The 15,718-nt window shown below is 40.3% G+C and overlaps 1 protein-coding gene across 2 annotated transcripts in view; it reads left to right on the top strand.

Annotated features, from left to right (window-relative positions):
* The window catches only part of GRIN3A (glutamate ionotropic receptor NMDA type subunit 3A), a 74,890-nt gene that overhangs the window by 42,721 nt on the left and 16,451 nt on the right, over nt 1–15,718 (top strand). For both annotated transcript variants that reach the window (XM_065661151.1, XM_065661152.1), the window contains exons 4-6: nt 11,389–11,534; nt 12,974–13,089; nt 15,383–15,534. In XM_065661151.1, coding sequence (XP_065517223.1) covers nt 11,389–11,534; nt 12,974–13,089; nt 15,383–15,534 — 414 coding nt within the window. The remainder of the gene's footprint in view (nt 1–11,388; nt 11,535–12,973; nt 13,090–15,382; nt 15,535–15,718) is intronic.

The following is a 15,718-nucleotide window of genomic DNA, read 5'->3' as shown; positions in this document are numbered from 1 at the left end:
AGTAATCTATGTCTCAGTGGCACAGACAGGGAAAAGAAGAAATTATCTGGAAGTAAACAGCAATGTCAGTGACTTCCCTTGCCCAGTGAGCCTGCAACTAAGGTCCAGATCCAATAAAACTCTTCATTATCAAATCAAATAATAGGGTCTTGTATGACAAGATCTCCCAGGGAGTGTTTTTTTTTTTTTTTAGTAGCAAGGGGACTTGAAGCAAGGACTGTGCTTTCAGGCTTTTAATGCAAGAGCACATGTTGGAGATACGCTATAAGTCAGGAGTGTGTTGAGTAGTTCAGATTATCTGGGGCAAAATAACTGTGGAAGCCCAGAGGAGAGAAGAAACGTTTCAAACATGCCAACAAGAAAGCATACAACAGCAGAAGCTGAGGAACTGGACAGATTTTCTGTATAGTGGTCCAGTGCCTGGTCTTTCTTTCTGCTAAAAGTGTCATTCTTTCAACAATATAATGAGCTTTTCAGATGCTGTCCCACCATTGTCACTTCTTTGACAGCTGTCAGCTTTTCTTTGCCTTATTTAGGATACACTTGAGTAGCTGTGTCTGTTAATTTACTGTGGTTATTTTTTTTACTTCTCTGGATCACTTTACTTTCAAAACAGCTTTTGATAATGGCAAAACTTCTTTCCACATTGTATTTTGACCAAAAATACCTAACCCATTGAGATTCGTTTAACAAAAAGGGCTACACCTGTGAATCCCACCATGAGCTATTTCACTGTGCTATTTCACTTCATTTTACATGTCTGCAGTGGAGACATTATACATGATATACTAAGTCTAATATGCTTTTATAGTTGTTTGGGAGAAGTAAGCACATTGGGCTGCTGCACATTGAAGACACTTCAGGACAAGATCACCTAAACCACCACCTTGAAAGTGCCTACTTCTCTCCATCATGCATGGTAGTGTATTAGCATGGTCAGCACTGATGTCTGACAAATACTGTAGATACCCCAAGGAATACACTGCAGATATCTACAATTATTCTGACAAGCACCATCCCGCAACAGCCTTGTTGTGCATTTCAACAGCCTTGGTGTGCTTCAGGATTAGTCCATTGAAATCTCTGCTTCTCTTCTAATCCATTGTATGAACAACTGCTCGTAAAAGCTGTCCATCTTTTTATTACGGAAGTAGGCACTTGGAGTAGTAATCCAGGCAAGATACTTCTGAGATTTTGTTATTCAGGAATTCAGTACGTACAGTCCACCTGATTTTTGTTTCTACATTTAAACTCTAAAATGTGAGGGTGCAAGCTCTCATTTCTGGTATATTAAAATCTCAGTTAATCTAGTAGCCTTATGGCCATTACCATATCAGTTAAATACTGTATTAAAACAGTCCAGAAATATCAATGGCAAGTAGCTGCATATGAGCTTTAGCAATACTAAATCATAGAAAAGGAAGGGTCCAGCCACTTTATAGGCCTTTTTCATTTTAGACACGTGATTCAAATACTCCTGCATTTAAGGATATTTTCCATCAAGTTCAGCAAGTTTTAAAGTGAGGCCATAACTGTTGTGTGTTTATTGATCAATTTTCTTCTTGAAAAAGGGAAGTCTTGTAAGAACTACACTGAAGAAAAGGCTGTTAGAGACTTCTGTGGTTTTTCACTGCAGAAATATGAGATGAATCATTGTAAGAAGCACCACTTTCACTTCTGTGTATTAAATATGTAATGAAATAGCATGCATTACTACTACTCATTTAAGTATGAGTTAAAGTTTGAAGTACACTTGAAACTACTCATTTAAGTATGCATTAAAGGCATTAAACTGTATAGCAAAAAAAAAAAAAAAAAGGAACAAACTCAGCAGAATTAACAGAAACCTCACTGCTCCCATGTGGTTTAGTATCAGTACAAGACTGCAGGATTCTTATCTTTTTACAATTAAAAGAATTGGCTTCAAAATCTATAGAGCATTTATTTCTGTGCAGGAAGTCATTATACACGGGAAGGTCATGACTCACGGCATCAGAGCCTGGTAATTAATAGATGGTGCTTTTCTGAGTATTAATGAGTTGGTGAAGGATTTGAACTCAAGAGGACTTTAAGCATCACAGAGACCAAAGCAAAAAAATCTCAGACAAAGCATAAATTAAATACCAAACTCTAGTCAGAATATAGAACAGGCATTGCAGAGCAATCTCATATAGGAATGACAGACACCTGCAGTTAATGGAGGAGATGTCTCGACTTCTTTAGCTTCCCTATGCAATTTATGGTGGTGAACGCTTGACTTGTTTAGCTTCCCTATCACCTCAGTAAAGCTTCCCTGTAAAGTTATGTCTTCAAGGACTGAAAATCTGTCTAGTTGGGATCTTTATTACTCTCATAGCCAGTTTATCAGTCAATGCACTCAAGTGTTCTCCAAACGAAGTTTCCTTTCCCATCAAGACCTGCTTTTTTATGCCTTCTTGCCAATAGTTATCTTTTTTGTATCTTTGTCCTTACTGGTGCAGGTCTTCAGCTCAGAATGCCTTGTACTGTCACGTACTGTCTTGCCCACTCTTTAGTTCACCATGCTAATTGTTTGATCCAAAGAATGTAGGGGTACTAGTGGAAGGGAGGAAGTCCTGCTGTCTTCATTCCATGTGGTGCATGTCATGAAGGTTGTTCTTTCAGCACTAGAAGGAATTAATGTGTTTTAGCATTTTCTCAGCTGTATCCATGTCAGTTTTTTACTTTCAAGCTTCAGTGTACCTATATGTCGTGTCATTTTAAAAGGAAGAAAAGCATACTCACCACTAGAAATAGCAACTGCATCATAGGTGGAGCTCAGAACCTTGCAAGAAATAGTGCTAGCAGAGAACTATGAGGAGATGTTAATGAAGTAATTGGCAAAGAGATGCAGAGAACAGTGAAGATGCATGAGGTTGATCTTGTCGCCTGGCAGATGGAAGGTACAGCATCATACAGCTGACTTAGCAGTGTTGAGGATATTTATTATTGTTCACAAAAGTCACAGCCATTGTGATCTATAAACAGAGACCTGGATAGTAGCCTGCCTCACCTTCCTAGTGATAAAAGTCCTCAGTCAGCTACTACAGCTGTCCCCTGGATTTCAGGGATGTCAAGGAACCAAGACCTCCAGAAGAAAAAAAAAAAAACAAACAAACAAACAAAAAAAAAACCCAACAAACAAAAAAACCCCAGTACTTTTCATTCAATACAATAGGATTCGACTGAACACCAGGTAAAGTCAATACTGTTGACCATATTTCACTGTGCAGAAGTCAAGGCGTCCGAATGAGTCCATCATTTTTCTTTTACACTTCATGCTTAACACATGCCTCCTAATCACTTCCAAACTGATTCCATGAAGGAAAAAAATAACATTTAATCCCAGTGTTAGATCTGTCAGTAACAAAGGACTCCTCTAATTTCCCTTCATTTGACGCTTTTGAACCAAAAGCCAGTACAAATATTCAAGAAATGAGGGCTGCGCTGGTAGACAGTTCCACAATCTGCATTTGGAATCTTCTTTTGTCCTAGTAACCGATGACCCATGCACAAAACCTTTGTTTCTTTCCTGGAAACCACTGAGCACTAGCCTTGCCTTACAAGTTTAGACAATGTCACCACAGAGGATGGTGTTCAGCCCTGGTACCTGGGGTCAATTGCCATACCACCAGGGGACGGGAGGATTAGTGTGGGCCTAATCGACCAGCAACTGCTACAGCAGGAGAAGTTTGTAAGGAAAAGGATATGAAAGATTATTGTTTTAAAGGTGAGAAAGCTACCTACGTTTCAGGCTACTGTCACATTAGGTTTCCCCCTTCAGCCTTCAGTTGCTTGTAGAGAACTGTGATTGCTTTTGTGTCTGCAGACCTGAGACTTGGGATGGAAGGACAAGAGGGATTATTTAACCAGAAGTTTCCCATGTCACTGTGATAGTTCGAGCACGTATTCAGCTAAACAGGTCTCTCTCCTTTCCTTCTAATTTGAAAAGGACTTCACCTGCCTTACAGCCACATTAGCCCCATTTTGCAGGAAGGAAGCAGAAGAACATGGTCAACGAAGTGACACAGGCTGGAGCATTTTTGTGGCTGCTTTGTGCTGCTGAAGTGTACTTCAAACTGAAGTGTACTGAAAACTGATCTATTTCCTTTGGGAATTACAGCCCTTTTTTTTTTTTTCCTGAGTCTATCAATTTTTCTTACAATAATTTACACTATCTTACAGTTCTCAGCTGTCCTGGAATAAGTTGCAACTCAAAGATCCCTCTGTTCGAAGAACTCTATAAAGAAACAGCGATAAACACACCTTTAAGTTTATACTCGCCAGAGTTCTGTTCTTACGCAGCTCTTTGTACTGCCCAGGAGTTAAGTCTTCAGACATTAAACTATCTACCACAGACTGGAGTCCCCAGTCTCATCCCTTAGCTATACAGCTTCTGCAGCGCACAGAGGAGAAAAGCAGATCTAGTTAATTATTAGCATTCACACAGGGGCCATCAATACAAAGGCTTTGTATTTTTAAGCAGATACCTATGTCAGTTTCTTTTCACGTATGCTCTTGTTGCAATGCGGGAGAATAAACTGGTAGTAGTGGACTGTGTATTTGTTCTGGAATTGAAACTGCTTATTGACTTCAATGAAGCTGTAAAGATTTATGCCAACTAATGACCTAGCTAGGTTGGATTAAAAGAGACAGGATTTTAACAAAATCTGACATTATCCTGGCAAGCCAAGAGTTAGCTCCACTGACACATTTTGCAGCAGAAAAGGAAAAGCAACCTTTCAAATGTATTCTGCACACACCATCTCCTGGAGGCCCTGGGAACATCTCCACTTCTCAAGCCTGAGCACATGGGACAGTTTCTGAACAAAGCCTCCACATCCAGAAGTTCAGCTGTGAATTTTCAGCTGTTCGAATCTGAAATTCATGTGCTTCACTGTGAATAATTTTCTTTTCTTTCATCTCCCTCTGCACCCCATAAATATTCACTAGTTAGTTTTCAAAAACTGTAGCAGATATAAGTAGAGAAAAGCCCGTGGCCAGAGTTCTACATTGTTTGGGTTTGCTTTAGATTTTGTTTGCCTTGTTGTTTTTCCCCTGAAACTTTGCTTAGCACTGCCAATTGCATTTCTTTTATCAGTGGGTCGTGAGGAATCTATTAACAGCTAGACAAGCAGTTAAACACATAGGTTACATAAGGTAAGATAAAATGCAAGAACTTCATATGCTGAAGACGGAAGACTTATTGCAGAATAGCAGATCTGTAAAATCATGTCAGTTCTTCACAGCAGAGCAGACCACTTAATGCTGCCCTTCTCCGGCAATTAGCAATTGAAACTGAACAGTTTTTCAAGATTCTGCAGCAGTTCCCTGGCAGAAATGGTGCAGTCACTAACAGCAGTTCTGCTCATACACGACACATCCATTAAACACCACACCTGGTGTTACACCAGGTAACTGGTGCTATCATGGGACAAAGCTACTGAAACTTGTTCATGTAATTTTTCCTCAGAAGTTGTTGTAACAGTTAGGAAGGTGTTTTCAGCCATAGTCCACCCCTCTATACGCTGTTAAAATTAAAAAGCAGTATGGTAGGTTGTAGTAAAAGCTAAATCCATGTTAATTCTTCATCTGTCACTGCAGGATGCACTCCACACTATACTGGGTTGCCCTTTTCTCATTTCCCTCAAAGAATAATTTATGGGTTGAATTCAGTAAAGGAGAGGCTGACTGAATGAATGATGAAATAATTTTAATGATTTGAGATGCCAGTTAGAAATCAAGTTCCTGAAGTTTTTCCTCCAGCCAGCTATCAAGACGCACAGAATAGTTCTGAATTAGATTCAGTGAGACAGTTAGTGCACCCCATTGATCAAGTACTGGGAAAGCATTTCCTGGATTTCTGTCACTTAATTGCTGTAGAAAATAGCCATAATTCCAATTCCCAACAGGTTTTTTTGTTTAGACCTTCATTGTCTCTTCACAGCTCTCAGCAAGCTCAAACTCCTCAGGATCAGAAGGCAATATTGTATTGCTTTTTGGAGCCAAGACCATCTTTTCACTGAAGTTTTATTCTGAACACCTGGGGTTCTTACGCACTGCAAAAATACATGGCAACCAAGAGTAATACAGACCTCAAAATGATAGCAGACATGAAAACTAGGGGACCAAGGAGGGAGCCTTTGAGCCAAGTCGTACAGCTTTGCAACACTGAAAGGTCATATGGAAGCCAGAACCTGCTAGAAAGACCTCAGAACTCAACAGCCAGATTTTGGAGTATGTCAGCGTTAACTGCTGGAAGCATCTCATGAATTTTCAGTTTTAAATCCCAACTTGCATAGGAGATTTCTATGTTTGAGTCTTTTCAAGTCTGAGTCTAGGTATTCTCAGCCTAGCTGATGTCACTGAATGCAGTGGCACTGTTTTATGTAAACTGGAATGTGGCAAGTAATGCAAAATCTTGACGTTCAGGATTGTATTTTCCTGTTCTTGCTCCTGTGGTTTTATCACATTGGTATTCTCATGCATAATTAGCACCCCAAGCCATAGATTTATGCAGATATCAAATTCTTCTCAACATCTTCCCAAATAAAACAAGTTTTCCACTTCCTACTCAGCAGATGTGGTAACAACAGAAGACAGAAACCAAGAAGATCTATAAGTGCCAAGCCAAGGAAACTGGTAGCTGCAGTATCTGCTTTTGGCAGTAAGCAGCACAAACATCATTTGTCTAGTAGCACAATGCTATACAAGGTACAGAAGACTCTTGAGAACTCCCTAAGGTTTTTCCTGGCACTATCAGCTAGATGTTCTGTGCAGCTCTCAAGTTTCATAAACACTACTTGACCTGCCTGTCTTAGTGCTCAAGTGACCCAACAACCACTTCACCTCCTCAGCAGTTGGAGGCTTTCACATTACCTCTTGTTTTCTTACACAGTGTAAGAAAACATTACCCTCTGTTTTCTTACCCACAGTATGTTTTCTTCAACAGTGAGAATTGTTCCTGGAAGTACCAGCACAGCACATACCTCCCATGGTAGATACTTCCCTTAGAGGCCACAGGGACAGCACTGGTACCCCAATTCCCAAAAGAATATTCACTTCCAAGCTTTTCAGCCTTTCCCCTGCACCTTCACCCTGAGCTTCCCAGAAGCACTACCAAGTCCTCCCTCCCAAGAGTTCTCTCTTCACAGAAGATGAGTCATCTTCTCTCCAACTATCTGACCTATGCAGCAAGATTCTCTGGTCTTGGCATTCCACAGCACTGAACCTGTGAATTCTGATACTACATCCCTTTGCTGTGAGGTCTCTCATGACCGTCTCATGAGTGTGCCCCACATACTAACCCAGATCCAAACGGGAGGTCACCATGTGTCTCACAATTTCATGGGCAGTAGTTGTCTTGCAGTAGGCTGGGGAGATAGTTCTAAAAATTTGGGATGCACCTGAGTAGTATGACCATTCATGGCATACACCAGTGCTTAAGGTATAAAACTGAGTTTACTAATATGAAATCTGTGATATCCAGTATTTGAGCTGCAGAAATTATATTGTTAGCTGCCAGAAATTTCAACTTTTGGGGGAAAGACACTAACCAGCAACACTAAATAGCTTTCTAATCCCTGAAAAACACTGTTTTTTTACTACTCCATTTGTATATTCATGTACACAGTTACATTGCCCATGCCATTGGCGTTCCCCTGTTTCTCCCACTCAGCAGCTCAGCCAAGGTAGCCTGCAGTTCACTGTGGTGGCCTTGCCAGCTAACATTCAAAGGGCTGGTTACTCAGTAAACACTAACAAGTCCTATGCATGGCAGCTATGCTTAGCTCCCGTGCACTGCATGGAAAGGCTGCTTGGAAGTACAGAGCCTGTACTACTGGCTGAGGAGCAGTTACCTTCTACAGCAGTGACCCTTTTAAAAACTAGCAATTTCCTTTGCTCCCAGGTCTTCAAAAGGAAGGTTTGGCAGTTAAAGAGATGAATAAAGAGGGATGTATCATTTGTACCCATAACTTCCTTTACATCTGGTTCAAGGAGTTGTGAATCCGAGACTTCACTTTTCCCTAAAAACCTCTCTAGGTCAAAACAAATGTTGTTTCAATTTGTTACAGCCATAGATGTCTGATTTTGGAGGGACCTTGTAAGGTTATTTAAGCTGAGTACCAAGAAAACTCATATCTGGAGATGGATCTGCAGCTATTGCATTATTTTTAATTATACTTGAATCACTAGCAAATCTCCATCTTCTCTATGGATGTGAGAAGTACAAACGATCCTACTGTCCATCCATCACCAGCTTTGTGATGGTTATTCACCTTCACACTGACTGAGCTTTGAATGAAAAAACACAGGACTATACACTGTAGTATCCACATACTAGTAAATTTTGAAAACTATTCCTATATTTCTATAGCTTTCATATTTGCTGCTTCTGATGAGAAAATAACTGTCTCCCCCAAATCACGTTAGTTTTTTTTTTTTAAAAATCTTGATTCTTAAAATTGTGACTCTTCAAAAGCTAATTTTCCAGAGTTCAGGTTTTCTCTGAAGCCCTAAGCATTAGGATTTTGTTACTAGTTTAAAAAGAACCGAAAGACTGACTCTTTCAATATAGGACACTTAAAATGCAAGAAACATGAAACAGACAACGAGAAACAGAAAAGATAAAAAAAGAGATAACTAATAAGGCAAGACTCACAGGAAGACTATGACATTTACCTATCCTGCCGGGACAGAGATATTTTTGGTTTCCATCTTTTCACAGAATCTTCCCAGGAGAGGACTACAAAAAGAAAGGAAGGAGCAGTGACAACTGATGAGCCTTGTTTCCATCATGAGGTTTTTATCTTCTGTGACGCTTAGCAGTCTTAATAGATTAGCAGCAGAGACAGTGGAGGTAGTCCCTTATCTGCTTTGGCATCATTTTGCATTGTTAATCCACTATTCATGTAGCTACAAGCAAACCTTTTCCTCATGTGGATAGGCAGCAGTGACAAAAAAAATGGAAGTCCCAAAAGACATTGAGGATTAAAACACGATTAAGATTTATCCTTCATAAAAGGAGTCAAGGGTCATCAAATACAGAGTTGCAGACACATAATTATGCTTAAGAAAGCATAAATTACCAGAAGCAAGTAGAGCATAAGATGCAAGGGATCACTACATAACTTCCTTACATAGACTTTCCAAGACTTCCCACCACACATATGGTGTTGCTTGCGACAGGATATTAAGCCAGATGGAATTTTAATCTAATACATATTCCAATATTGTCACCATCTGAGGTGAAATTTGACAAAGTGCCCAACACAAAGCACAAAGCAAAGCATGGACAGTCCTCAATAAAGCATTTGGGACAGAAAATTGCATGAAGGTGCAGTTTGCTCTCTCTTTTGTCCTAGCCTTTCTCACAGGGGCTTTAATATTTAGGTAGATATAGAGACTAGTGACATTCTGAATGAGGGATACTTTCCAGTGAAGATCACCAGCTGCACTTGACATCATTAGGTGGGCCACAAATATCACAACCAGCACCCAAGTTGGCTTGGAAGGTGGCAGTATGGTTCACTTCTGAGACTGGGGTGCTCAGTTTCTTCACTGAAACTGCCAAGAAATAAAACCTAAAAAATAGTGCTGACTGTGGTGACAAACTTCTTTGGGCATTAAGTGTATGGAACCCACTCTAAACTTACTCTTCAAGCAGGTCATCTTCAATGTCTCAAGGGTAGACCTAGATTTGGGTTGACAGCATTGTGCTGGAAGTCTCCATGATATATTGTCGCACCACAGCTATCTGCTATTTATGTCTTCTGGCACTTGAATGTTGCTTCCACACTTGCAGGCAGGAACATTTCCCTCTGCGCCCACAGTCCTTCTGGCACAGCACGCACTATGGCCAGCTCCAGATGGAGGCACACTGTGCATTGCTTGTTCTGTGGTCATCAAGTCCAGAACACCTCTAAAAACATAGCAGAACTCCCTCTGTGCCAACAGTCCTGTTCCTGGGTTGCAACACTGGGACCCTATCAGCATAGCATGATGTGGAAAGTACCTGCCCACTTTACAGATAATAATTAGCAGAAAGACGGTATATTCATATCTTCCAAGACACTGAAATACCATCCAAAAGACCTTTTTCTGTTCCTTTTCAGACGGACCCAGATGACTCTGCATTTACATCCAACCTATGTTACTCTTAAATACACTTTTTCATCCAAGGGGTCATTGAAGAGAACAGTGAGAAATGTCTTTTGTACAGCTTTGTGTTGCCCTACACTGTTTTCTATAGATAATAATGCAAAGAGCCTGATGGACCAGCAGAACACCTCTTTGTGTAGTCTTTGCAAAGCAGAGCATGGCCATGGTGAAATCATCTTTGCAAGCTGCTGTGAAGACCGTGAGCTTCCTGGGAAGCAAATAGAGCGTGACTACTTCAGCCTTAGTTTTATTTGGCTTTCTGTGCTCTGAAAGTTCCACATTCTAGAGGCTGGTACATTCCTGGAGGCTTTCCAATTAGTATGATCTTGGCAACACTCAGCCATCTCAGCCAAGTGCTTGGCATAGTAGAGGACACTGCCTGACACCTCCACTGCAATGTGAGAATTTCCCCATGAGTCACTAAACACTCCAAAGTCAAGCAGGGTACTTCAGAAACAGAAACTTTTGAAACTTCTGTGAACATCCAAACTACTCGGGGGTTTAATACAGCATGTGGAGCCTGTTGTGAGAAGGAAAGGACACAGAAGTGCAAAAAATTGCTTGTATGTATACAGCCTGGTAATTAGGCTTACAGCTTTGGCTATGCTGAGGGGTACTGAGGAGAACTTCTTGCTTCTAGTGGAGACATCTTGGTGTCCACAACACTTCAGTCTTGAGATTCTCTGTGAAGAATGGCAGCAAAGACAGCAGCAGTCTGTGGTAGGATGTCTAGGCTTGTAGAAGGGAAATGGTTGTGCTATCCTTTCTGCAGAAGATTCTTAAATCTCATTCTTAAGGAATCAATAAAAGACATCCTGCCAAAGCAAATCCAGACTAAGGGTCATTCACTGGTTACTCTGAGCACCAGAAAGTGGATACTAGCTAGCCCGGAGGCTTCTCATAACACTTCCCAAACACTGATTGATTTAAACACAAGCCAACTGAAAACCTGGATTTGGGGGTTCAGGGTGTCTCAAGGGAAGTATTTTTTACATTTAAAGAAAATCTCGATAGTACACAAACAGGTTAATCAGCCACCTGGTAAGTATTTTCAAACTTTCTCTGTAATCAGAAAAACTGCAGGAAAACATCAGAAGCAGGTCTGTGAAGGCTGAGAATTTGTGACAAACTGTTCACATAGCAGACCAAAATAATACCAGATGTGAAGGAGGCAAATGACTCTGCTAATCTGTAATTTCATCTCCTCAGCTCCACCACCCATCCCAAGGGTTTCGGTTTGGAACCGTGCGAGAAAGCAGCGCAGAAGACTATGTGAGGCAAAGCTTCCCAGAGATGCACGAGTACATGAGACGGTACAACGTCCCTGCAACCCCAGATGGAGTGGCATATCTAAAGTAAGCTTCTGCATGCAACAGCAGATCTGGTCCCTTGACCAGAATGCATGGAAGTGAGATGGTGATGGGTTTCCCACTTTCAGTATCACCACAAAACAGTCATCGAAGGGAGTGTGGCAGATGAAGAGGAAAGCATGTAATTACCTGGAGGGAGTGATACTTGGAAAGCTAGCTAGCGTAGCACCAGCTGGAGTCTTCCCAGGGGAGCAGTGCTTCACACTAACTGCTAGGGTGTGATCAAGCATGGGCAACGTATAAATCCTAGCACGTTTCTGTGCTTGGGAGCCCTTCAACAGGCAGAAAGAAACATTCAGGAAAAACCTCACAGTCCAAGCAAAAGCTGCAAATGAGGTTCCCCAGCATCTTCAACATGCTGGGAGGAGAGACGGAACTTGGAGAGAAACATTAAAGCGTGTATCATTAAAATGACTAAAAGAAATATTAGACTGATTTTAAAAGCAATAAACACCAAGTGTTCTTGCTTTAGGGACTCATGGTATCTCTGTGTTTCAGAGACATTTGTGCCTAACAATCTGGGGTCACACAACTGATTTACTCTGCCAGGAAACAGGAGGGGTGATAATAAGCCTGAAATAATTCATTCATTTTACACATAGAAGTTGCATAACATATGGCTTGAGAATTTTCCACCAGAAGTTGTTTCCTGTTTATGTATTTTTCCCAGACCCATCTTCATGATAATTAAGATACATGGAAGTTTCTCTGACTTAAACTGGAATCTGTCCATCAAAATCAATGAAGTAAAGTAACTTTATATCAGGAGAACACCCGGACCTGTAAGGTGAAAAGAGTGGAGAGTTCAGTCCCTGGATCGATGAAAATAGGCACTGCAACTGTTCTTTTATGTCACCATTTTATGAAAGCATGCTATTCATAAAGGATTGTGTTATTAAAATTCAGTCCTCTGTGTTCACGAAGACTGAACATAGAGAAAAGCTGATCTAGGTGAAGGGAATTAATCTACCTCATATTCAAGGAGAAAGGAGGAGAAATACCTTTAAATGAGTTATTCTCCTGCGTTTTTGCTCTAATGATTATGACTTTAACGTCACAAAGAAACCAAGGCAGCACTAGTATTTTAGCAATTTTATCTTTTCCAATAAAACTTTATGCTACCTTTCAATTGAGTCAAAAGTCTAACATAATGTAGTATTTGCCACCTTTCAGATCAATAGTATTTCATGGGAGCAAAATAAGTCCCATGCCCAGTTCGCACAGAGTTTGTATTTCATTCACAGTTTTGTTCTTCAAAATACAAATCAGTTCTTCATTTTAAATGCAGGAGTGCAAATAGCAGTCCCTGGTCACTGTTTTCATTTAGTAATCTTCCAGAGAACTACATAGAGAAATGTTCAGTAACTATCACTGAGTCTCAGATTGTGAAGTGATTCTGTTTCTGACTTTGATGTTGAATACAGGCATGATCCAGAGAAACTCGATGCCTTCATCATGGATAAAGCACTTTTAGATTATGAAGTATCAATAGATGCTGACTGCAAGCTTCTAACTGTGGGAAAACCGTTTGCCATTGAAGGTAACAATGAGTTTTATAATGCACTGCTCTATTTCTCATGTGTTGCATTTCCTTTATTATGATTTGGTATTCTCGATGAAACTATGCAGGTAAAACTTTGGACCCCTGGAAGATTATGGTAAAATTTTCAGGGATTAAGCAGAAAGAAGATTTCACCCTTTTCTTGAGGTTTTTGAGCCTTCAGATCACTTTTACCATCTGTTGCTGTGCTCTATATAGCAATTACTTAAAAGTGCTTAGACAGTCCATCTCTAAACAAGTAGGCTCACTTTAAATACATGTTCAAAACTCAATGAAATATGTTCAAAATGCTGTTCTACAGCTTTGTTCTCATTTGAAGCAGAAAAATACTGTTCCCGTGTTAAAGGTCAGCTTAAAAATCCTGCTGAATCTGTAACTAATTGAAGCTAAAGAAGGGAGCCTACCTGGATATGTAGCCTGCTGCAGCCCTGGTGTATTAACGAAAGACAGGTCAGAAGACAGCCTGGAGGCTTAGCTGAAGCTGCTTCCAGCACAAGTGAGCATTGGTAGCTATGAGACTTTAGGCATCACTTTCGTGATAGATGGCTAATGAAAATGATTGAAGCGCCCTCTTTCCTCCCCTCCAAGGGCAATCATTCTGGCCGCTCTTACTGCACATTAAAACAACCTCTTTCAGAAATGTTCAAACCTGATTGAGGAAGGCACATGCTAAATGAAGGCCAGAGGAAGCAGAGCATTTTAATCATTTCAGCTACAGGTCACCAGCAGTAGGGATTTTGTAGAATGCTTCTGTTTGCTATACCTCATCAGTGTCTCCCATCTGAATTCACACCAGGGACCTGAAAGCAATCCATTTCCTTCTGTTCTTTTTGTTATTGGGGAAGATAGATGCACAAAGAGCTGTTCAGGCTGTAGAAGGATTTCTGTGTGCTCAGCTACATGTTTCATTATGTGCGTGAAACCTGATAAATCATCCATTTCAGAAAGGTCAACTCTACTGAAGTAAGCCATCACCTTCCACAACTTTGAATCAAGTAAAGCAGATTTCAATACAGAAAAATACAAATAAGCCACAAACTACATGTTTTTATGTTACTAGACTGTATATCACCCAATAACAAAACACATATGCTGCAAATATGGTATTCATGAGCCCTAGCTATTCCTTCTCTAAAGCCATTCCTTCAATGTCAGCAACTGTATTCAGGTGGAAATACAGGCACAATGCACACAAGTAAGCAGCAAGGGAGACTTGAGTTGCAGTTACACATATCACTACATCATTCTGCATCATTGAAAAGCAAACCACTGTGATGGCAAGTTTACCATTCATGTACATTTTTGGGGGGGTGTTAATTTTATTCCTATGTTGTTTTGCTTTTTGATTTGTGGGGGGTTTATTTGTTTGTTTGGGATTTTTTTAAAGGAGACAGTCTGAAATTCTGAATTCTGAACTGAAAAAAATCCCCAGTGGACTAGAAAGGGCTCTTTACAGGCAGGTGGCAGGACATCTCTGCATGTAACTGCATGTCTTGTAGACATGAATTTGTTTTTCTAAAGTCAAAACCCAGATTCTGCAAATTTCAGGACCATAGAGTTACTGAATCCATTTTCATTTACGCTAAGTCCTTTGCCAGCACTTTAATGTGATAAAAGACAACTCAGTAGCTAAAAACTGCATTTATTACTATCCGAAGGTCCATGTCACTGCCAGAACAGAACTGCACAAATGGAAAGGATATCCCTTGGGCTTTAAATTACTGTGTAACAGCAGTACAGACTGCTGCCATATACATTTACATGCACAAAGATTGTCATCAGAAAATACATAGGAAGAAAAGAAAATGCTACAGTTGACAACCACAGTCACATCCACTGCTCTAACAATGTAAAGGGATCACAGAGTGGTTTACTTAGCATTAAGACCCTTTTGCATTGCTTAATCAAGATAAAAAAGAACCCATGGCAAGGGCATGCAAAAGGCTGTGTTTCTAGAGATAACACAGATTTATTCATCTGTCTGTAACTCCATCTTCAGTTTTTGAGCCTCCAAATTTACATACTACTTGTTTGGTCTTAATAGTTTTGAATGTGTATGGTTTGTTTGTATTAGGTTAGTTTATTTTGCACAGCAAAAAGTCTTATCTCATCATTCTCAGTCAACGGTAAGCCAGCATCCGAGTTTCAACTGGCTTGCTGAAACAGGATGCCAGCTTGTTCTGCCATGCTGGTAGTTGACAACTGAAATGAACATACTTTAGCAAAAAGCAGACAAGTAAAAGAGAGATGATTGTATTGCTTTTCCTTCTAGGATATGGTATTGGTCTTCCCCCCAATTCTCCACTCACCTCAAACATCTCTGACCTGATAAGTCAGTACAAGTCGCATGGTTTCATGGATGTTCTGCACGACAAATGGTACAAGGTTGTTCCATGTGGGAAAAGAAGCTTTGCTGTCACGGAGGTAAGTGATGAACTTGGATCACATAAATAAGGATTTGTTCAAGTTGATGATTATTTTCCCCTCATTTACAATGTTCAGTAGATGTACACACACAACAGAGATGGGATGCAGCTGAAGTAAAGCATTAGGCTTCAAAAGCAATAGATGCTATGCCCAGCAGCATTCAGATCAGAGCACAAGAAAA

The sequence above is a fragment of the Lathamus discolor genome, chromosome Z (genome assembly GCF_037157495.1).
Source record: "Lathamus discolor isolate bLatDis1 chromosome Z, bLatDis1.hap1, whole genome shotgun sequence".
Classification (NCBI taxonomy): domain Eukaryota; kingdom Metazoa; phylum Chordata; class Aves; order Psittaciformes; family Psittacidae; genus Lathamus; species Lathamus discolor.
This window is presented reverse-complemented; position numbering and strand designations above follow the sequence as displayed.